This window comes from Haliaeetus albicilla, chromosome 12 (assembly GCF_947461875.1).
Source record: "Haliaeetus albicilla chromosome 12, bHalAlb1.1, whole genome shotgun sequence".
Lineage (NCBI taxonomy): Eukaryota > Metazoa > Chordata > Aves > Accipitriformes > Accipitridae > Haliaeetus > Haliaeetus albicilla.
Window position 1 is genome coordinate 26,355,347 of NC_091494.1, and position 23,130 is coordinate 26,378,476.

Below are 23,130 nucleotides of genomic sequence, written 5' to 3' on the forward strand. Positions count from 1 at the left end.
CTGTGTGAAATCTTTGTTAATATACTAGTGTCTCAGCAGAGACAGCTGTCCAGAAATGCAGGCTGGTTATACAAGAGATTTATATAGACATCTTTTTTCTGTTGGTGTATTTTTAATCAAGTGTGGTATATGTGGGTGTGTTTTACAAAAATACATGATCGAATAAGTATTTATATACTTTCCTTCTCTTAAGAGTTTTAGATTTTAGTCCTCAAATAATAAAACCTTGCATTCCAGCTTTTCTCTTTACATGCATGAAAACTTTAAAAGGATAGTTTAAGGCAGAAGGCAATTACTTTCTCAAGTTGGATTTTTGTCTTGAGTACTGGGAGATATCAAATGCTGATCCGGACAACAGGATATTTGTTTTCTAATTTGAGAATTAACTTTCTAATTCCTTCTTTGTTTGTATAGTCTCTATTCTAGAGAATCTGGAACTTATGCATAAGCGCATTGTTGAATCAGTTGCTAAAAATAATTTTTTTTTTACAGTTTTCCTTCTCAAAAGCTCTTGGCAACAGTAGAATACATTTGACTTTGCTGGGGGTGTGTGTGTGCGTGCATTCAATTTATTTAACCCAATAAGATTAGCAAGGCTCTTACTTACCATGAAAGTTTAAAAAGATTTCTTCCTATTTTGGTTTGAGAGCTGTGCCAAATCAACCCTCCATCCTTGGAAGTTGATGAAGTCACCCTGGATATACAGATGTAACAGAGGCCAACTTTCTCTGTGTAGGATCTCATCTGGGAGATGAGGGGAACAGGGATCTGGGTTTAGTTATGATCATGGGGTGCCACTAGCAGCACACATTATGTTCAGGAAGAGAACTCTGTCTTTTCCAGTGTCATAAATTTTCATCCCCATAATCAGGATCATAAAATCTTCTATGCTGCTTCACTCTTCCTCTTCCTGTCTTTGGAGGGGGAGAGTGTATCATGGGATGGCTGTGACAAGAAAAAAAAAAATGCACATCACTGCATTGGACTGAAAGTTACAGAAATCTGTAGAACTCCTAATGCTTGGTTGATAGCTGTTTGTGGCTAGTACTTCCTTAACAAGATCAAAACCATGGAAATGCTAGTATGGAAGATCATTGTGTGAAGTGTTTATTTGAGTGGATGTTGTTACTGGCCAAATGTTTCTTTAAAATAATCATAAAACTGACTAATTCCTACTGAGGAGTGTTTTTGGTTTGGTTTTCTTTTTTTTTTCAGGTATGCACCATAACAATGTTATCTCAAACATGAAAGGCAATGCTTTTTTCTCCTCACCAAATTTAGGCTTCAGACTACAGTCCTGTTTAAAATGTTTTAGAGTAATTTGATTAAAGCTTGACTAATCAAACATTTCTTATTAGGATGGTGGCTCCTTGGATCAAGTACTGAAAAAGGCTGGAAGAATTCCAGAGCAGATACTGGGCAAAGTTAGCATTGCGGTAAGTGTTCATAGCTCTCAAAGGCTGGAAGTGGGTACATTTGTGTCTTGGTGCAGTAATACCAGATCCAGGAAGCTGCCATTTCAGGACTGAAGGATGTGGGAGAGAGAAATAGTACCAGATTTTTAATGTGTTGCTTTCTTTTAAAAAGCAGTCTTTGTACCTGTCATTATTTGGTAGCTCAGGACATTGGAATGAGTAACACATTCTATTGTGTTTGCTGTGATTTTTCTGCTTTTGTATCAGCTGATGCTTCTGGATAAGAACAGAATTAACACTTCATTTAAAAATTTTGAACTTTACCTTTTCATATCTATTGTGCAACAAGCTCTGTATGCAAAACTTCCAGTAAGGGCTTGGTTGACTTTTTCTAGTCTGAGCTGGAGGTACAAATTAAAATAAAATATTGATTTACAGCGATTACATTTGGGGATTTCTGTTCTGTTGCATTCAGCTGGAAGTCTTGTACAGACAAAGCATGCAATTATCTCTTCTGTTTCATAAATTAAAATTTTCTTTTATTTGTCTTTAGGTAATAAAAGGACTCACATATCTGAGGGAAAAGCATAAAATAATGCACAGAGGTGAGAATTTTACATTGTAACTCTTCTTGAATATAATTTTTATTCAAGTTATAATATGTGCTTTGTGCTTTTTCTATGATTGAGTCTTTATGGTTCAATATGACTGATTCAGAGGGGTTTTCTTGGGTAGTGTAAGGCAACTTTTTTTTTTTTACATCCAAATCTCTTACTATGACTCGTGTATCTTAAGCTTCTGCTATCTTACTGCAGTTTATCTGGGTTTATAATCCATGCTTAAATGCGGTATACTTGTATTATATGTGCACACAGAATGTGTTTGAAACTGTTTGCTGCCAGAATGACTTGGCTGGTTGGGAGTATGTGCTAGAGCTGGGAGTCTAACTTGAGACCAGAAGTACTCCCTTTTTAGTGAAGATAGGAATATGTTGAAGGACCTGAGTGATTTAATATCTATTTCCTTTCAATACCAAATAAGTCTTCCTGCATTTTCTGGGAAGAGAAGAACGCTTTTTCAGCACAAAAAAGTACATGATGAACTTTTAGGTAAGCACAGACAGGTACAGAAGCAGAGGCTATAGTCTCAGGCAATGCTATGCATTGAAGAAGCTTTCAAACATTTCTACCTGCAGCAGTGGCACTTGGGCCAAATTAACTATTGCCTAGTGTTGCTGCAGTGAAGATACACGCTGTCTAGTATAGTTGTGGGCAGTACCTTTCTTAGAAATGTCAGCACTTGAAATGAGACAAGTATGGAGGTAAGCTCTTCATGTGGTTTCCATTCCTGTACTCAGAGAGAATGAGGAAGGAGAAGACAGTTAAGATACCTATGAGTGGGGTTTTGTAATGGCATAATTAACTCTATGAAGAGAACTATATTGAAAAGCATTGTCCCACTGTATCTATTTCTTCATCGCAACTGCTAGTCTTTTGATAGTAACAGATCTATTAAGTGTAACAACAAAATCTTTGGAGAGATTCACAATTAAAACCTGTGACCTAAAATTAATTTGACGGTTCAGCGCTCATTATTGCCATTAAAACTTTTAAAAGAAAGTCACTATTTCTACCAGCCTTACATTCACATGCTATTTATAGACTTCTATCATGCAGAATTGCATCTTTTATTATACTTGAATGATTTTAAAACCATGGTGAAGCTATGTAAAATGAGATTGTTGTTTCTACGTTCCTAGGGTCTTTAGTTACTTTACTGTAAAATAAATGCACTGCCTTGTTTTTGGCTTATAGTTGCCCTTTTTAAAGTCCAGCTCTTTCATTAATCTGTTGCATGTTCCACTAAACAAAAATTACACTTGATATGGTAAAATAATAAATTCCATTATTCCTGACATGAGTGTAAATTGAAGACTGGAGATGGAGCATTTCGTGGTTTTGTTTGAATGGCACTATTCATTGCAGTGATCATGCAGTATGTATAAACCATACCAGCTGTTCAGTGAGTTTTGTAGTGTGTGAGATCAATCTTCAGATTATAAAAACATCTTCATCAGACATTAATATGTGTCTGAATTTACATTTGTTGGCCAGACTGAAAAGAGTAATCAGCAATCCTTGTTCATACAATCTGTTGTAGGATCACCTTACACATGAAGTAGACTGTTTATTACATGTTTTTGTTTTGTGGGGTTTTTGTGGTATTTTTGTTTGTTTGTTTGGTGGTGATTTTTTGTGGTTTTGTGTTTTGGTGGGTTTTGTGTTGTTGGGTTTTTGTTTGTTTTAAACAATCAAATACAGCTCTCTTCTGGAGAAAGGAGGCTGGAGGTAGACTCAGTAAAGATTTCTGATGGTAGTTGCAAAGTTTTTTGTCTCTTTTCAGGGCATAAGGGAGACTCCTGGGAGAGAGATCATCTTATTTTAGGGCATACTGGAAGAGTGACTCTTGTATCTTGTAATTCTCAATTCAGCCACAGTGGTGGTTTGTTACCATGTTGGTTACTTGTTTGTTTTTTTTTAAGTTGTTCTTGCTCTGCTGGCTGCTGAGACAGCAATTTTTTGTTGTTGTTTTACAATCTGTAAATCTGATAAATCCGAAGTAAAGCCCTTCAGATCTTGTTTAAGTGCAGCTTAACCTCACAGCATTGGCTACCTCAGAGATTACAGTTTAAGTGCATGGACCAACAACAGTTCATCTTCTACGCTGCTTTCAGTGTTACTGGATTGAATATGCCCTGCAGTGTAAAATTCCATGTACAAATTGTGATTTTTATTTTTTCAGCTCAGTTTTCATACTGTGTCTTCTGACAACATCAGGAATACATGACCTGGTATACTTTTTTGCAGAAACTCTCACTGAAATATGTGATATCTGATAAAGTAGGAGCTAAAATGACATTTTGGAAGTTGATTATGGCTAGTGCTAGCAGCTAAAAGGAAAACCAGTCAGAACAATGTTTCTATCCTTTGATGTGTGGAGCCAAACTTGCTCATCCCTTGACATGTGGAGCCAAATTTGCTGGCTCTTGTCTTTGATACTGTCTTCCAGTCTGTCTGTGTTACAGGCTGCTCTTTGTGCATTATTTGTAGACCCCTGTATGTAAGTTGGATGTCGTGTGTAATCTGGCACAGTAGACTGAGCTGTTAGAGCTTATCTTCCTTGTGGAGGGCCCTCGTTAGCTTCCTCCATGTCAGACTTATGAGCAAGATGGTGTCCTGCAGTGTGAAGTTCTCTTCTGGAGGTTGACCGATGCCCAATTCAATACTGGCTGTACTGTTGTGTGGTACTCCGTGATTAAGGAGGGACTGGCATGTGGAAAAAATGTAATATGTGTAAAGTATGTAGACTGAAATGGTGTCAGTAGGGTTTAGTGTTGTCAGAACGTGCTTAGATAATGCATGTCTGAATGTTAAATGTGGCTTCAAAATCTAAGAATACCATTGTAAATGTACTGACTTCTCTGCTATTTGATATATTAGATGCCTTGCATTTTTGTAATTACAGAAGAAAACTCTGCTTACATCATAATTTTACTTTCTTAGGCTTTTTTAATTTCTTAGGTGCCAAGAACTTCTTGGATTCACATGGCCCTGGGTTAAGGGTGTAGTATAAGAATGGCAATATGTTATACTAGGAAACCCCTTGTAGCGCAGGTGAAGCTTTTTCTGGCAAAGTTATGCTTCTCCAGACTGCCTCTTTGTTGAATCCTGCCTGAAATAATAGTACTAGTAAAAGCACATTTCTCCTGGTATAACTGGGTCAGCATTATTTTGGTGATACAGCTGTAATAATTGGAGATTTTTGTGGTTTACTTTCTCTAGCCCCTAGAGTTTGCCCTCTGATTATCTAGCACTGCACTGACATAGTGTGACCAACAACTAACATGTGCTGTTTGTTCTCATTCATTCTGTCCCTGGGGAAAAATGTGTGCAATTGGTGGGCTTGGTTTAATAAGTTTTTTTGGTTTTGTGTTGTGGTGAGAGTGGGAGACCTAAAAATGAATAGATGTCCTCACTAAACATGAGACCATAGCAACATAAGGCCAAAAAATTTGCTCTTAAATCTAAAGAGAGCAAAGCTGGTGATAACTCATTTTCAGGGAGGAATTTATTCCATTACTGTTTTATTACTTGTGTGTGACACGGCAACATCAGCAAGTTTGTAATACTGACGTGGCCATTGAGATTACCAGGAAAAGTAGATGGATGTTTCTATAAAACATCATCTAACAGTAAGATGCAAAATGTGAGCTTATATATTTTTATTTAAAAAAGGAACTGTTTCATGTCAAAACAGCTGTGTTGCCAACCCAACAAATAAACACATCATTCTCAGTATTTTTTGGTTGGGGATTTTTTTTTGATGCAATGTAATGCTACAAAATAAGACTTGCAGGGCAGGGGGGAGGAATCTGTGTATGGGATCCCTCCTTTGAAACTCGCAGGCATCCAGCTTGTTCTTTGGTTTCTTGACTAGTCTTGCCCATTAATGTAGATTTTATATAAATCAAGTGTTCATGTTACTGGTTTTGTTGCACTGTATATAAAACTGGGGAAGAAAAATCAGTTTAAATCAAGTTGCCGGGAGCTTCAGTTAATGCTTTATTTGTCTAGCTTTTAGTGTTCTAATGAAGTGTTCAATAGACTAAGTGCACACAGAGCAGTTTAAGGCCACCTATTTTTCTTGCGCTGTGCAACCTCATCAAAGTACTATTACTAAGGTAAGAGATGGAGTATTCTCTTTGGGTAGAGAGTGGTGGAGGTCTATATGTTGGTGTAGTTGATGGCAGTTGAAGATGGTTAGTGCAACTGAGACTTTGGCATTATTGTGGGACAGTAAAACAAAGGACTTGCAACATCACCATAGGGCAAAAATTCGCAGGAGTGCCTTCCAGGGTAAGGATTCTATAAAATGTTAACAATTTTTCTGTAATGATGGGCAGAAGCTAGCACACAGTGTTCTGAATGCAAGAGACTGCTGTTAGATAAATAATAATGCTGATCTGAAAGAAAAGAACAAAAAATAAATAAGCAAAACTTGTCAGTGACGCATTTGCTTGGATTGATCAAGAAGTAATGAGAGTCATAAAGGACTGCAAAGCACCGAATGGAATATGGTAGCTGCTCAACATGAGGTTCAGTTTAAACTGCTTCCACACACAGATGTATCCTGAACTAACTGTGACCTCTGAGGAGAAGCATTCACTTGTCATTACGGACAGCTCAAGGAAGAAGTCATTAGGGCTTATTAAGGAAGGAATGGAAAATACAGTCTTTTTAGAGACCATTAGCTCATCTGGACTGCCATGCTTTGTTTTGGTCCTCTCTGAAAAGACATGATAGAAATTGCAAAACTTCTGAAAGACAAACTGGTGGGATACAAAGCAGGCATAGAAAAGGAAAGGGGCAAGGAGTGTGACTATGGTAGATATTTTCATAATATCTCCCTGTTACAAATACCTTTATTTAACAGGAATGTTATAGAAAATGCTGTTTCTATGGTCCTATTTACCTTTGTGGTTAGTACCAGAAGGCACTAAATGACAACGAAAGGAATGTCCTGTAACTAATTACAAAGTATATTGCTGCAGGTTATTAAGACATGTAAACATTTTTTTTGCTGTTTTGTCTCTGGATGAATAAAAATCCTATAAGTTAATCAGAACATAATTTTAGTTGTTTTTGACCACAGTCTGGAGTGTTATTCTCTCTTGAAAATCTCCTCTTGCATAGAAGGTGCTTTGTAAGATTTCTGAGCTGCAGTTGCAGCCAGTAGCTCCAGGGTAGAAGGTACCACAGAGCAGGTGTGCTGTCAATAGTCTGTTCTAGTGTGTTAGTTCCTAGAGTATTCTCATGAGATCCTGCCTTGGGAAATTGAAATTGATTGGAAGACACCAATAATGTGCTGCAAGACAAATATGTTCTCAAGTGTCTGGCTACTCAGTAACTTCTGTACAAAAGAAATTGCCTGATAGTGTTATGATAATGTCCAGGACCACCTTTCTTTCAGAATGAATGAGGTTTGTGCCTGTGGAGGAGAGCAGGGCTCAGGCAGAGTAGGCATACCTCTTACAGAGATTACAAGACATCCTGTAAATCCTGGAACCTTCTTTGTATGAACTAGCTCCCTTTTCAGTGTCATGTATCCATCCCTCTGGACTTCTCTAGAATTGCACAGCTCTGTTTCTGGGTTGTCTGGGATGATACATGAAATGTCCTTTAATTTTCTTTAAAACTTAAATATTTCACTTATGTAGCACATTTGGTCTTACTTTCTAGATTTGTCCATTTCTTGCAAGTTACAGTATACATTTTGAAGGATGCCTTGGCATTCCTGTTCCATTTGGCAATACAAATCTCTGGTTTCCAGAGAAACTGCTGAAGTGCTCTGACACTCTGGAGTTAAAATAGCATACATTTAGAGGGATGCTACATTTAGAGGGGTGGAAAGACAGCAGCCTTCCAAACATCACACTTTGATCACACTAGATGCCTTGCAAGGAAAATGAAAATGCTCAGGGAAAGGCAAGCTTTATATAAAATTCCAGTGAGGAGTCATGGTTTGCTGTGCTATTGTAAGAAAGGTACAGTGTGGAATTAATCAGCTAGAGAAACACTGAAGGTAAAAACCTAAGTCTTCAGAAGACCAGGTGGATTCTAGAGCATGTAAGATGCTTATAAAGAGAATGTTATTTGGTTTACTGACAGTGGAATGCTAATGTTATTTTTTGCCATTTAATTATGAGCATGAAGTATTCATGAGCTGTAGAGATAAGTGAGGATTTATGTCTTTGTTCTAAATTGAACTAGTAGATGTGCATAGATAAGCAGTACAAATCTAGAGGCCATATCTATAATTTGTTCAGGCTCTGCAGTGCTTCCAGCATATTTTGCAAACATTGGTTTTTTCCACCTTGCTTTTACACCGAACTTTAGATGCAGATTTCTGGATAGCTGGGTATCTCTAATCTCTGCTGCCTGCTTTGCTGCACCATCTACTTGTTTTGGTGTTGGGTTTTTTTCCTGCTGGCATTTTAAATTGATAGGTCAAGCTCCTAGACTGGATTCTTCCTTTTCATTGTGAAGTGTACTTGTGGTGAGGTCTCTACAAGTAGAGTCAAAATTTGCACAAAGGAGGTGGAACTTGCAGAAGGTTTGGCTGTCTGCCCAGGAGGCCTCTCAAATCTCTCCTTACTGAAGCCCTGCTCCAAGTTAACCAGAGTGTAACATTATGTTTCCTGCCTGGTAAACAGCTCCACGAACTGCCCAGTACCTCTGCTGCTCTTACAGGAGGAAAATCTATTGAGGAGAGCAATGTTTATAAGCCAGTTCCTTTCCTAGGGATGGGGAATTAAAAGTAGTACACACAAAATACGTGCCTATATTCTTCCCCCTCCATAAGGAGAAAGACTGTATCTGACAAAAGCAGCTGGGATTTTTTTTGCAGGAGAAAGATGATGTAGACAGGCACAACTTTCTCTGTGTTAAGACCCGCCAGTAGTTTGTGTTAGATCACTGTGTGGATTTTCTGTGGGCTGATGCTTGCTCCAAGCAAGGCAGACAAGCTGAAGGCTTGCTGTCCTGTAGCTGAGCTTAGAAGAACTTGTGTAGACACAAATTGTCACAAAATGCTGTTTCCAGTGTGCCTGGACAGTTTCAGTTATATAGAAAGGTGATGTCAGGAACCAGAAAACGTAGCCACAATTTCCAAAAGTAGATGACTTTAAAGAGCAAAACAAAGCTTAAATAAAAGAGGGCTGGGGGAGAAACAGCTAAAACACAGTTTTGTCTTCATTTCCAATCTCCATGGATCTTGTTCAGTGAGGCATAACCTTCCGCGTGGAGATCTTTTTCCAGGGATGTGGAGCCACATTAGTATCATCTTTCCAGTGACATCCTGGTGACATAACAAAGATCAGTTCCTGTGTCACTGAAATGAAAGCTACCTGGAATATGTTTGTGTTTAAAAGTGAAAAGCAAATGAAAATATGCTACAAACCATAGACTTCTGGATATGCTTTTGAATAGCAGAATCGAAAGTGAAATTCTGATAGGCTGAGCTGATCTCTTTCTTCAAACCCAATTTATAGTACCCCTTTTTCTGTAGCGTTACTTTGCAAATGTGAGCTGTTGATCACCTGTCTCGATAATGCATTGGTAATGACCAGCTAAGCAGCAAGATATATTTAAAAAAATTCTTACAGCTATAAAAGAAATACTAAACAATTGTTCTCTGTACCTTTGCATTCATAAATAGCTGTTATTAGTTGCTTAGCTACCAGTGTCCCGTATTAAATTTCCATTTGGAAAAAGTGATGAATTCAAAATCACGAGGGGGTTCTGTCACAGGTAAACAATCTCAAAGCATTTTAAATGCAGAATTTCAATAATAGGATAATTTTTTTTTTCAGGGCTTTTAAAAAAAAAAAAAAACACAAAACAACAACAACCAAACAAAAAGACCACCACCACCCCCCAGAAAAACAACCAACCAAACAAAAAAAACAAAACCAGACAAAACCCAGAACAGCAAGAACATGCTCCAAGAACTGTTTTGCTGTAGGATGGTTTGTGCTTGTGTACATATGAAGGCTAAGTTAGGGATGATGGTGTTGCTGCTGTAGTTCATTGACCTTTATAAAATAAATATGTAGGGCCTCTTTATTGATCATTTCTAGGCGAAAGAACATAATTGAAGAGGAGTTATGCTGACATACACTTACAAATTTATCTCAATTGTTAGTCATTCCAAGGAGGATGTAGATGCCCAAACTTAATATTTGAAAGCCAAGAAACAGGGTGAAATCAAAACTTAAAACTAACTGCCTTTTCACGCTTGGGATTTTAAAAATTTCTTTTTGTTTTTCTGTGTTTGAGTGCCTGTGAAATGGGCCTGGGTAGGGAACCAAATCTCTTCTGAGTATTCCCAGAGAAGGGATAGAATTGTGTCATAGAAGGGAAACAAAGGGACACACATGGTAATTCTTACCTTTTATGTTACTTTCATTGTCAAATTTCCCATTTTATCTATTATAAATATAAATAATCCATTAATTTTTTTCCAGATGTTAAACCATCTAACATTTTGGTAAACTCTAGAGGTGAAATCAAGCTTTGTGATTTTGGTGTCAGTGGACAACTGATAGATTCTATGGCAAACTCGTTTGTTGGCACACGCTCCTACATGTCTGTAAGTACAGATTTTATAGCTTTGAGTTTACTATACATTATAGTAGAGTTATTGCAATTCCAGTAATCAAACAAGAAACCAGCTATTGCCATTACTAATGCTGTTCATAGTTCAGCGCTTCCTGCATTCCAGGAATATTCCCGTATCATATCAGGCTGTGTGTGTGGGGAAAGAACTGTTGCAAGAAAAGCCAAGCAACTTGGGATATTTTATAACACTACAAAAGAGATGCAGTTGCATCTACGTTGCAGAATCCAGTCGGGTAATGCATTTGGGTTTTGTATACATGTGTTTCCAAAAAAGCCCAGTATTTATAGTTTGCTTTCCTTAAGTGTGGTTCTCCTTCCACTTCAGCATTTTGCTGTGGTCACTTATGTAGGCAAGCTGCTGCCTTGCTAGTGATCCTGTCATGGCTGCTCCTGGGAACCCAACATGGCTGCAGCAACAAGAGAAAACATGGGAGTGGCTAGTGTGGACAAGGCCACAGCAGCTAATCTGAGACTATTTACAGGGTGTTCTTTATTCCTGTATATGAATATAAGTATAAGAATACCTTGTTCTTCAGATGAACTCTTTGCATTATATGAAAGTCACAGTTAATGGAAATAACAGGTCTCCTAATGTACACACCTTGTTCAGCATACAACCAATTAATTCAATACAATCAGAGTGTTCAGAGATTCTGCTGTAGGATTGAAACTGTGTGGGCTTAAACTTAAAGGAAAAAAGCATAATAATGCTGCTTCTGCTTGGCACAGGACCTGCATTTCAACATCAAAGACAGTATTCTCATTTTTGTCATTTAATATTGGTAACATACTTGAAATAAAACTGTGGCTTATGTTCCCACATACATCTAGGAGCTGTTGCTAGCTAGCAAAAAAAATTTACAGCTCCATCCCTTCTGGGTCTTTGACATACTACTGGCTTTCCCTTTTTCTTCTAGTAGGAGTGAGAGCAAAGTGCTGTCTACCTTCAGTTTTCTTCAATTTATTGTTTTTACAGACTGAGACTTAGCTTTGCTGTCTGTCATCATATGTCACAGACCAAGCCATGATGGTGATTTTATTTATTCTTTTTGATAGTGTCTGAAGTACCTTTCCTTGCAGTATCTCCCTTAACATGTTTTTTCAAATAACAGCTATAGAATTGTTACATGCCAAACATCCTGTTCTACCATATGACGGTGTGTTTAACCAACAGTGTTTAACTTGAACATATTTTCTAGATTTTAATTATTTTTGTATAACTAGTACTGTGTGTTTCCTGCTTTTTCTCATCTACTCACTTCTTACTTTACACTTGCAAAAGATTTTCATAAAATATGTGTCTTTGTTTTGGGGTATCTTTATCCATTGTCCATCAATTGTGTAGTTTATCTAGATGGCTTTGGAACTAGCTGAGGTGGGACACTGGAGAAAGCTCAACTATAATCTCAGTTAATGTTACAAAATTAATTTAACAAAACTATCACCCATTATGGCAGAGGGAAGAGACTTTACCATAGTACTGCATTCTTACATTCTATGAGAATAAGTTTAAAACTGCATATATAATTTTCTGAAATATGAATATAGTCAAGGCAAGAATCTGCACCATTTTGGTAAAATATGAGCTTGATTTTAAAAAGAGAACAGAAGAGCAAAGTGAACGTTTTCTTTGAGAAGTCTTAGTAAAAATGGATTCGAGGATCATGTAGACCAATGTACTAAAATTTGCAGAAGCCATATTTAGCGTTCAACATGGTACTGATAAAGCAAGTGCGAAAACTAAGCAAAAAGAGTTAGTTAAGGGCTAATCTTATGTTTTAGTTCTGTAGGCAGAAACAGAAGATGGGTACACTGATTGAAACTGAGGATCCTTGGAGCAATGTGACCGGAATATCCAGATATGGTTTTAATCATGATTCAACTGACAAAAAAATCCCATACCTAAATATCTTTCCAGTGTTTGAGTCTCCTAAACACAATACAAAATATATTTTTAGCTGAGTCTGTTTTCTTACCTGCATACATTTTTTTTAATACTTACATTAGCATGTGGATATAATCTATCCAGAATTTCTGTTTGTGTTTTTCCCTTTCCAGTTTGTTTTTTTTCCTGAGAAAAATTTAAGCCTATTGTATTTTTGTTTGTCAGGCCATAATGTGCAAGTGGTTAAGCTGGCAGAACATATGTCTATCTTCCTATCTTGTATATATTTTTCAATCATTATACCTCCAGGAAAGGTCTGTGCCCTGCATAATACTTTATCATTCAATTTGTATGTTATGTTTTATTATCATTTCAATGGATTATAGAGCTCAACAGTTTATTTAGGAATTATTTGAATATGGATCTAAAACTGCAGTATGCATATATATAAAATAGCCCTTGCATAAATGCATTTCTGCTATGGGGAGCTGTCAGAATGCTATCAGGTGAGAAGTGTCACAAACAAGATTATTGCTAGAGCACCAGGTCACTTTTGGACCTGTATAGAATCAATATATTTTCCCTCTCCTTCCCAAGGCAGAAAACCAAGAACAGCTTCTTAGGGAAACCAGGTGAATCTTTTAGCTGTCCGTACTAGTTTTGCTTTCTTGCTCTTCAGTAATTCCATCATTAATAGTTGCAACATGTAGATATTATGATAAAGAAATAAAATGGCAACATAATAGCATAATTTTTAAAAAGTCTCAAAGTTATTTGCAGTGGTGGTATGCAATGTCCGTGGAACTTCTGGCACTCCAGATGAGATATTTAAAGAGAAGGATCAGTAAGTCACTCATTGGAACATGTTATACTAAGTTGGGGTTTCATCCTTCATTTTATCTAGGCTATTGTGGAATATATTTTTTTTCTTTCTTGTTACAATACTGTCTCTCCTCCCCCCCCCCCCCTTTTTTTTGTAGCCGGAAAGACTACAGGGAACTCATTATTCGGTGCAATCAGATATATGGAGTATGGGGTTGTCACTGGTAGAAATGGCTATTGGCAGATATCCGATTCCTCCTCCTGACTCTAAGGAGCTTGAATTAATGTTTGGCTGCCCAGTAGAGGGAGATTCTCCAGTCACAGAGACCTCGCCCCGGCAAAGAACACCTGGTCGACCAGTGAGCTGTAAGTTACAACAATCTGTTAAATGCTTTTCTAATACCCTTCTCTGTCAGCTTAAAGGTCTTCCTTACCTGATATTGGTCTGCGTAGTGTGGCTTTAAACTTAAAAAAACAACCAAAACAAACAAAACCAACAGGATTGTGTTGGGCACCTGGCTCAGTCTCACTATGAGGAGGTATCTGAAAATCAAGGACCAGAGATCATTTTGTTAATAACTGAGCTGTTCATGAACACCATTAAGATCCCAGTCTGTTGTTACGGTTCATCTCTGCAAGATGCAATGCAGATCAAAGTACAGGAGGATGATTCCCAGTGAAGTTAATGGTTTGGAGCAGACCTGAAAACAATGTCCCTTTGCATGAAAGTATTACTGTGTTGCTGTTCCATTTATTTTTTTTCCCTGTAAGTCTACTGGATGCCATGTAAGAACGGAGTGTATGACTTAGCTTCATAAAACACCCCTACCAGGGAAGGAGAGTAACACTATTTTTCCACTGCTACAATTTCTTCTTAGCCTATGGACCAGACAGCAGACCTCCGATGGCAATCTTTGAACTTCTTGATTACATCGTCAATGAGGTAATTGACTATTTGCACTTGTACTAATACAATTGTAAATTTTTAAAGCATTCCAGAAGTTGAAGGAGTGTGGGATTAGTGTTAGGATAAGCTGGGTCTTCTGATCATTTATTGCTGCAGTATGAGAGACATATTCTTGTTATGTGTGTTGGCTTGATTTTAAATTATTCCCAGGAAAATTCTAGTTCTTTTCTCTGCATCATTTAAGTAGGTTTGTACTTTTTCCAGCCTGGATCATGCAACCTGTTAGGACCGTTAATAGTAAATGGTACGATCAAGCATATACAAAACTGTTTTTTTATGTAATCTGGTTTAGTTTCATGAAAAACCTAATTTATAATACTGTATCTTTCACATTATTAATTAGCCTTGTAGCTTAGCTGAGACTTGGTATTTTAGAATTGATAGTCTGTTTCCAGTATTTTCACAGGTGCTACTGAAACTCATGTGACTCCGCTGCTTGTGTGTCTGTGGTAGTGTCTGTCTGTGTCCTGTAGTTCCTGCCTCCCTCCCTCCCCCCCCAGCCCCCCCAAAAAGCATGCTCATGTTAGCTACCATTTGTAACAGCTGGATAACATAATTGTTCCAGGTGAATGAATTATAAAAAAGTGTGTCTGACATACTATTCAAAAAGCACAGTTGGTGTCTAGGTCCCTGCAAAGACTGGCATTGCTTATGCTACTGTACATGTACTGATAAATTGTTTCTGTTCCTCATCTGCATGCACAATTCTCCCCTCATGTTACAAACCTATTTTGCATATTATATAACACTTTAATATGGCAGCACTAACTCTTGGAATAGAGTTAGCATTGGATTACTTAGGACAGTACGGTCCTGCTCTCATAGCATCCATGAGGAGGTCAGTTTAAGCTGAAAAGCTGCAGTAGTTGAGAATTTGGCAATATTATCATCTGCCACCTCTGCTGTAGCGCAAGCAATCTTCAGCATGAGCTGCTACATCCAATGAAGTCTGTAAACCAGTGCGTAACTGAATGCAGGCCATGTCTCAACTCTGTACTTAAAAGTAACCCAAGTGTTAGTGCTTGCAGGACCCATGGTATAAGAATAAAAACTTGGCTCTGATCCTATAGCAAATGTCATGGAGAACAAGACAATAATATGCAGGTTTACGTAGTACCTCTTCTTTCTTTTATCAGAATTCTTCTTGAATTCAGAACCCCAACAAATTCATTCCCTGGGACAGAATATTTAGATCGAAAGGATTATTGAACTAATGATGTGCAGGGCATCTTCCCTTCCCCAAACTGGAGATTAGTCGTGAGGAGAGTAACACTGCTAATTACTGCCAGCTGCTCTGAGCCTTCTTTTAATGACAGCTCAAGGCTGTGTTAACTGCATTCAGGTGTGTGTTATAGGAGAAAAATAAAAAAACCCAACCAAAAAAAACCCCAACAAAACCCAAAAAACACCACAAAACACCCAAAAACCCCAAACCATCAACAAAACCCACCCCACACAGTAGAAACTGTCTTTAGTCTGATTTATTACTGAAATACCTAAAGTCCAGCAGCTGTGAGAGAACCAAAACTAGCCAGTGTTAAACTCAGCATCTTTGCTTTTATAAATCATATGACAGCACATCCCTTATTCATATGTATGGAAGCTGAGGTCTGCCTGACATTTGTTTCAAAGCTCAGCTTTGAGCAAAGGCCTGGGTAAGTGCTAGGGCTTTACAGCTTTACCCAGATATAGAGTCTCTGGGTAGGTTGTGCATCATCATGTATTAGTTATGCTGAATGACTGCTGATTTTATTTATTTATTTTTAGCCACCTCCAAAACTGCCCAATGGTGTTTTTGGTTCTGAATTTCAAGATTTTGTTAACAAATGGTGAGTATTTTCTCTATGGCTAAGTTGCCAAGGGACACATTTGGGATCAGCCCTGCTGTCTTACTGTATCAGTAACTTGGCAATCAGAGTCCCTACTTGTAGGCCATGGTAAATGAACCAGTATATTCAGTGCTAAGGGAGGCAGTGCATTACAGTTTGAAAAGCTAGTTTATTTATTAAAGGCTATATATACATATTTACTGTTTCCAAAAGGAAGAACAGTAATGCAATAGCTGTACTTGATACTGAGATTGAACAGACTTGGGTAAAAGAAACTTGAGGGATAATGTGGTTCATACTGTTGAGTTTTTGTTTAAATGGGAGTCTGATCTCACTGGCTTGGTTATAGATACTCACTCCTGTCTCCACTGAACAGTATCAGACAACTCAGGATTTCATATGTAAAACAATACCTGTGAAACCTACAGAAGGGAATTGCTTACAGGCCCTGATCTATGTTTGAGAGGCACTACATGACCTAATGCTTTTATCTAGAGTGTGATCTTCTGCAGACCAAGGCAGTGCACCAACATGATATAACTTAATCCTTATTTTAGAAGATAATAGTGTGTAACTTGTGTAATACTTTCTATTTCCCTAGTTTAATTAAAAACCCTGCTGAGAGAGCTGATTTGAAGCAGCTGATGGTAAGTGGAAGTTCTTAACTTGAACTAGGAGCACTTTTCCATGCAGGTTGGATTCCTCAGCTGTCCTGAGATCAGGGTCAGAGCATATGGCCTAGAGTGTAGTTTGTGGCCCTTGACACAAACAGCTCAAACAGTTTACAGGAGGGGCTGCTTTTCTGATCCAGAGATCAAGGGGCTGCAGGCTTTCACACACTCCAAGAACAGGGACTGTCAAGGAGACTAAAACTGGTGGGTTTTGGCATCTGCCATTTGATAATTACAATGAGTATATGACCTAATGCTATTAATTTAATGAGCAAAAGGATTCTCTCTTTCTTGAGTTTGTTAGTCAATAATAAAGTATATAGATTATTGCTTTTAGGAGGACAAAAGAACAAAATTCCACATACTTTATGGACTAGTTAAATACTTTTTTATCACCTGTTGTGAAACACAAAATTTGCCTTTCTCCATCAGCTTTGTCTTGCAGAATTGGTAGAACTACTAGACACAAACAAATTCTGCATTTTTTTTCTGCATGAAATGACCTTCTCAGTTTCAGTGAATCTTTTTCATGGCTTTAAGCATAATGCTAGGACTTAACTTTATTTTCTGCAGTAGAACTTTTCCCTGCCCTGATCCTGCTGTGGAATAAGGGTGCAAAATGCAATCAGACTCCTTCTATTACAAAAAGCCTTTCTGTGCACAGGCAGACATCTTCCAGAGTATTATCTCAAATGGCTGAGTCACATTCTTATTGCATACTGTGGTGTAAGTATTCTGCAATAGGCACTGTGTAGGCAGTATTCCTCTGGAATACTTTGCAGTGTGTACATTTGATATGCTGGCTATTTCTGTAATGCTGCAGAAAAGCTCTCCTGGTCAATTCATGTGGTTTGCCAAATTTTATAGCTAGCTTGAATACCGACAGCAAACTGGATTTATTGTATTTCATGTTATTCAAAATAATTATTTAACAGATTGAGGGCTTGAATAATAATATTCTTTTCTTCTGCTTAGATTCATGCTTTCATTAAGAGGTCTGAAGCGGAGGAGGTGGATTTTGCAGGGTGGCTTTGTTCAACCATAGGCCTTAACCAACCGAGTACACCCACGCATGCTGCTGGAGTCTGAATATGGAAGAGCAAATCCTGTACTGTACATCTGTTAACAGCAATGCTATTTTGGTCCTATTTCCTCAGCTTGTACCTGTTCAAACATGTATTTCACCTCTTAAGGAAGAATGTCTTTATAGCATGTGCCAAATGGTTTTAAATTTTGTCATAAACTAATTGGTATTGTATTGGATTACATTCATTTACCGACCAAAATGTAAGATGTTTAAGTTACAGTGCTTGCTGATTTTAAGTGATTATGGATATTCTTTCTTAATGAAAATATCACTGGGGGTGTTTACCCTCAGCTTGTTTGAACTTTATCAAGATTCTTTGTAAATCGTTGGTACTTCAATCATGCTTACCTAATCTCCCATGCAAAAAGGGTTAGGGATGCTCCAAAACTGTATCTGTTGAGCATGCTTTTGCTGCTGCCAAACTGTATCTGAAAGTTAGGCCTAATGGTTCTACCTTTGCTGTTGTTTAGAGATCTCTCTTTCCAGGTAAAGAAGGCAAGAGCTCTGCATTTCTTGGAATGTACAGGGCAATATTCTAATTGTAGACTTGTTCATATTTCTATATTTATTTTTAAAACATATCATCATACTTGGATTTAGTGATGTATGTCTTTCTAATTGATTTTTAAAAGTTAGTTCTTGGAACTGTCCTACAGAATCAAGACAAAGATCCAGGCAATTTGCTTTCTTTTAACCTAAAGATTCATGACAGCTGTGTTTAGTGTCTAAAGTGTATGAAGATCCTCTATTGTTTTATTCTCTCAGATGTTTAGCAATGGATTCTCTTAATAAATATATTATCAAGTAACTACTTGAAGCTTTTTTTTTTAAACTCAAAAACTTAACCAAAGCCTTAATCTGAAGTCATTGCTGCCTTACACACCCCTTTTCTATGTATTTTTCCACAACCATGCAACATCCTTAGTTCCAAGAGGTACAAGATGGCACATGTAAGATGACAATGTGTGAAAACAGGGCTCAAATCAGTTGCCATTGCAGTGTGCCAATATCCTGTTTACTGGGTTTCTGTGGAATGCCTGAGGGAAGCCTGACTGCAGAGGTTTTGTCTGTGTAGTGCTCACACAACTCATGAAGCACTTGATGCTCAGATCAGTGCTGTAACCCCCTGGGTGGGGGTGTGAGGGGTGTTTTTGCAGGGCAAACCAGTGCTGTGGTATGAAACACAGGAACCTTGTGATACACCCAGCAAGAGGGAAGACCTGCTTGCCTGCATCTGTTGTTAACTGAGAGTGATTGTACTACACTCATTTCTTCAGGTTATTTTTCTTCAGAAGTTCAGCTTCTGTAAGCTACTGGGCAAGCCAATTGCTGTTGCTGTGCAACAGAACAGGGAGAGGTGGGTACACCTTATGTGTCCTCAGCACAAAGTCTTGCTCTCAGCAGCTGTGCTGAGCAGCACTATAAAAAGTTCAGTTCCTTGAAAGGATGTTTCAGACAAGGAAATGGCTGAAGTTCTTTCCCATGAGGAATCTCAATCAGTCTAGACATGAACTTCCACTTGGCCAATGGCATCAAGTATCAGAGAGAGGGATAGAATAGCGCTCAACCCATCAGCAGTAGGAAATTACTTACTTGACATCTCAAGGGCTTCCTTCAGCTTGTCCTCACTTGAATATGACTCTTGGTAGTCATGCCAAGGCTGTGTAGTGTTTAATTTAAAATCTGTCCTGAGTTTTATATGTGAATTATACACACTAAAAACTACTGTAGTTTTTCTGTGTGTTAAAGAGAAATACTTAGTATATGAACAGCAAGTTTTTAGAGATTTAACTTCCATTTTACTTGTTTGCTCCACAGACAGCAATAATTAGAACACTGCCGGCACAGTTAGATGTAGTAGGACACCAGGAAGAGTACTTTATTGCAACATGGAATAGAACTGGTCTGTTTTAATCCAAAAGCAAGCAAGGGACTCATTCACAGAAGGCAGCAGAAACTATGTCCATGAAAACCACTCTGGGTTTTCATGACAGAAGACCATGCTGGGGAAAAATAACATTTTTCAACTGTCAAAATTACCCTTTTGGAGCTGAAACATGCAAAGAAAGGACAGGCCAGCTTCTGAGCTCCTACGAACCAGCTCTTCACACACATACTTTCAAAGAATTATTGACACTCCAAGCCATAACATTTTCAGCTCAGACTCTAGGGGGTTTTTTCCCTGTTGGTCTTGGGAAAGCTTTGCTAGATCTCCTGCACTCACATTCTAAGCTGCTTCACTAAGACATCCAGGATTCTCAAAAAACAACTAGTCTTTAGTACAGTATGAAGCTACATTTATGTTCCAACATTCAGTTTCTATCACTACAAACTAAGTAACAGCCAAACATCTTGCCTCAACAGTGGCAGGAACTCATTGGAGACTGACTACTGTTCTGACCATGCCCAGGACATGGGCCACTTTTCCACATTTCTTACCTGCTCTTAAAAGGAAATTTCAGAAGAGTGTTTATTCCATTTTCTCCAAGTGATGCCAGAGACAGCACCTTTAGACACTAGTTGTGCAATGAACAACCCTGGATATAACTGACTATTTTCCTAGGAAGACAGTTGACAAAGTGGCCAAGTTAGAATATTACTTTTATTGTCTGTTTTTATCAGCTTAACAGAGTTTGGCTTTCTATGATTTAAATCAAGTCTTTAAGAATTGATAAAATAACCAGCTGCACCACATAGTGTCTGCACTCCACAAGGAGAAAGAACATATTGTCTATCGGCAAGAGCAGCACTAGCTTATTACCGTACCATTAACGAAATTGTGGAGAGGACTTCACATCACTTTACAACTAAGTTACTAAACTCCTCATACTCCTCCTTGAAGCTCACTTGATAGCAGAAAGCGGACTTGCATTGATTTATGAAGTTACTGTGAGGGGAAAAAGAAAATAACGCTAATTTTAAAATATTAGTTCCTTACTAAAGGTAACAGGGACCAATTCTTACCGTACAATTTGTGGACACATGAAAGGCTAATTGGCTGCTACTCTGAAAGAGCAAGAAGTAGAAAATACTTCACTGTTACAGTCAGACTGACAGTACTTAAGAAGAGCACCAGTAGGTACAGAGAGAGGCCACCTCGTCACCGTGCTCGGAATTAGGTTGATGGTGCAGTACCTGCTTCCCCCAGTGTAAGAACACAGAAATTTCTATCACATTTATAGGGAGTGTAAGTCCAGTTTTCTGCATAACTGAGAACACAGCAGCTGAAAGCCTGGAGACAGTCCTGGACACATCTTTTCTCACCACGTGTCTTAAAATTTGCAGTTTAAGCAAATGAGGTTATAATATAATCATTGGTTCAGCAACCAGCCTCCATGGCCTGGTTTTATTTTTCAGCATCAGGAAATAAGAACAGATGAATTATTGCTTTTAGTGTACATGTTGAATTAGTCTGACTTGATTAATGACTTCTTCCATCTGCATATAAAGATGTAGTAAGCTACATTAGGTTTTAAATATGGAACAGATTATGCTACATATTTGTGCAGCAAATTTTAATTTTAAAATCTAAGTCAAGATGTGCCAAGCTTGTGACACTCATGTGTTCAAGTGTAACTTCCCTAGACTCCAAGAGTCTGGTATATCGTATAGTTCTTATCCATATACAGGACAAAATGAAAACCAGTTGGTGAATTTTATATGAATGAAGAAGAAATTCCTGAGCCTGTATTAAAAACCATCTCCTTTTTTTTTCTCTCAAGAATCAGATTCCTCCTCCTCCTCTTCCTCCTCTTCATCATCTTGAAGATTTAGATGTAATTCAGTTTGATTGATAGCAGCCTCGTTGTCCATCTGCCCAAGAGTCTGTCACAATAAAAGATTCATCTTGCTAATTATCAAAACCAGCAGTGATACCGAATGCTTCTCAAATCACTATTAAATTGGCGCAGTCACAGCGTCTTTCAGAAATCTCAGTACTAGAACTATTGACTGGAAGAGCCCATCACAGTGCCAAGCACCAGTTCTCCATAGAGGAGTTTCAACTAGCTCAGGCTGACCATATATTTAGTAAAAAGTTCAGATGCTATCTGTGCCTCCATCCCCTGCGATCAGGCTAAACCAGGTTGTCATAGTTAAAAGAGTATTGGAAGCAGTGTTTAATAAACGGCAAACTGAAGCTACACCAATACACAGCAGGGATTTCCCAACCTCCCTGGAAACAACATGCTGCTTTCAGAGACGGGAAAAGGCGAAAGAAACCCTTGAAACATAAACTGGCAACAAACCAGACAGATTTTACAGCTGAGCCTTTCAGTTGATGAGCAGCATAAACAAGGTCAACATTAAGAACTCCAAATGAAAACCACCCACAGAAACACCTATAGGCCATCACATCCACACAGCTCTCCTCCTCTCCCTGTCACCCCTGCCGACACACCCCATCACAGGGGAAGCCAGCCCCTCTCCTTCCACCAGGCCAGGACCACCCTTACTTTGTGAGTCTCCTCTGCGACAGCTGACGAAGAGACGGTAACGTTCTCCTCTCTGGACCTGATCATAGACTGCAGCGCCAGCTCTTCCACCTGCAAACAAGGGAACGCGGAAGCCTTTGCGGCAAATTGTTTCTTGGCCTCTACTTAAAGCGTTAAATACTTAAAATTGAGTCAAGTTAAACTGTTTTCGAATAATCAACAGCCAAGCTTTTAAAGCCTGTTTCACCACTCTTCAGCTTCAACACACAGCAGGACACCGACGACCCCCGCCAACGCAGGGCCGCGTTCAGGGGTGCCCTCCTGCGGGGGGCGCGCTGGGGGTCAAAAGGCTCCGAGGCCACCGCGAACAAGCCAAAGCCCTCACAGCGGCGCCCAGGCGGCAGGTGGCCGCTCGTTCACAGCTCCAGAGCGTTAAAAAAAAGATAACTTCAGAACGAGAAGCGGGGCGGGCCCGGCCCTGCGGCCCCGGCGGCTCCGTCCTTCCCGCCGCGCGGCCGAGGGAGCGGGCCCGCCGCCGCACCCCCCCCCGCCCCGGGCGAGGGCCCCGCGCCCGCTCGCCCCCGGCCGGGCGGCGCTGACCTTGAGGCGCGTGAGCTGGTCGTGCAGCGCCGCCTTCACCCGCAGCAGCGTCTCCTCCTCCTTGCGCAGCTCCTGCAGGCGGCTCAGCATCCTCCGCCGCGCGCCCGCCTGCCTCGCGCCGCCGGCGGGTAAGCGGGGAGCGACAGCGCCCCCTGCAGCGCCGGCGGAGGCGGTGAAGGCCG

General features: G+C 39.1%; 2 protein-coding genes across 4 annotated transcripts in view; one reads left to right on the forward strand and one right to left on the reverse strand.

Moving 5' to 3' along the window:
* The window catches only part of MAP2K1 (mitogen-activated protein kinase kinase 1), a 41,223-nt gene extending 22,500 nt beyond the window's left edge, over window positions 1–18,723 (forward strand). For all 3 annotated transcript variants that reach the window (XM_069798639.1, XM_069798638.1, XM_069798637.1), the window contains exons 4-11: window positions 1,359–1,436; window positions 1,969–2,020; window positions 10,501–10,625; window positions 13,520–13,727; window positions 14,240–14,304; window positions 16,096–16,157; window positions 16,759–16,804; window positions 17,804–18,723. In XM_069798639.1, the coding sequence (XP_069654740.1) occupies window positions 1,359–1,436; window positions 1,969–2,020; window positions 10,501–10,625; window positions 13,520–13,727; window positions 14,240–14,304; window positions 16,096–16,157; window positions 16,759–16,804; window positions 17,804–17,917 (750 nt within the window). In that variant the 3' untranslated portion in view covers window positions 17,918–18,723. The remainder of the gene's footprint in view (window positions 1–1,358; window positions 1,437–1,968; window positions 2,021–10,500; window positions 10,626–13,519; window positions 13,728–14,239; window positions 14,305–16,095; window positions 16,158–16,758; window positions 16,805–17,803) is intronic.
* Window positions 18,724–19,768: 1,045 nt separating this feature from the next.
* SNAPC5 (small nuclear RNA activating complex polypeptide 5) lies at window positions 19,769–23,055 on the reverse strand. The gene is made up of 3 exons (XM_069798640.1): window positions 22,949–23,055; window positions 22,370–22,459; window positions 19,769–21,740 (listed from the first exon to the last, which is right to left on the reverse strand). The coding sequence occupies exons 1-3, from the start codon at window positions 23,036–23,038 to the stop codon at window positions 21,633–21,635; spliced, it is 288 nt and encodes a 95-aa protein (XP_069654741.1). The 5' UTR covers window positions 23,039–23,055; the 3' UTR covers window positions 19,769–21,632.
* Window positions 23,056–23,130: the final 75 nt, after the last annotated feature.

What these genes read in the sequence shown, in the direction of transcription:
- SNAPC5 (XM_069798640.1), bottom strand. Translation starts at nt 23,038, where the DNA reads ATGCTGAGCCGCCTGCAGGAGCTGCGCAAGGAGGAGGAGACGCTGCTG. An exon ending in ACCAGCTCACGCGCCTCAAG is followed by an intron (nt 22,460 to 22,948) that starts GTCAGCGCCGCC and finishes CCTTGTTTGCAG; the next exon opens with GTGGAAGAGCTGGCGCTGCA. An exon ending in TCGCAGAGGAGACTCACAAA is followed by an intron (nt 21,741 to 22,369) that starts GTAAGGGTGGTC and finishes TTATTGTGACAG; the next exon opens with ACTCTTGGGCAGATGGACAA.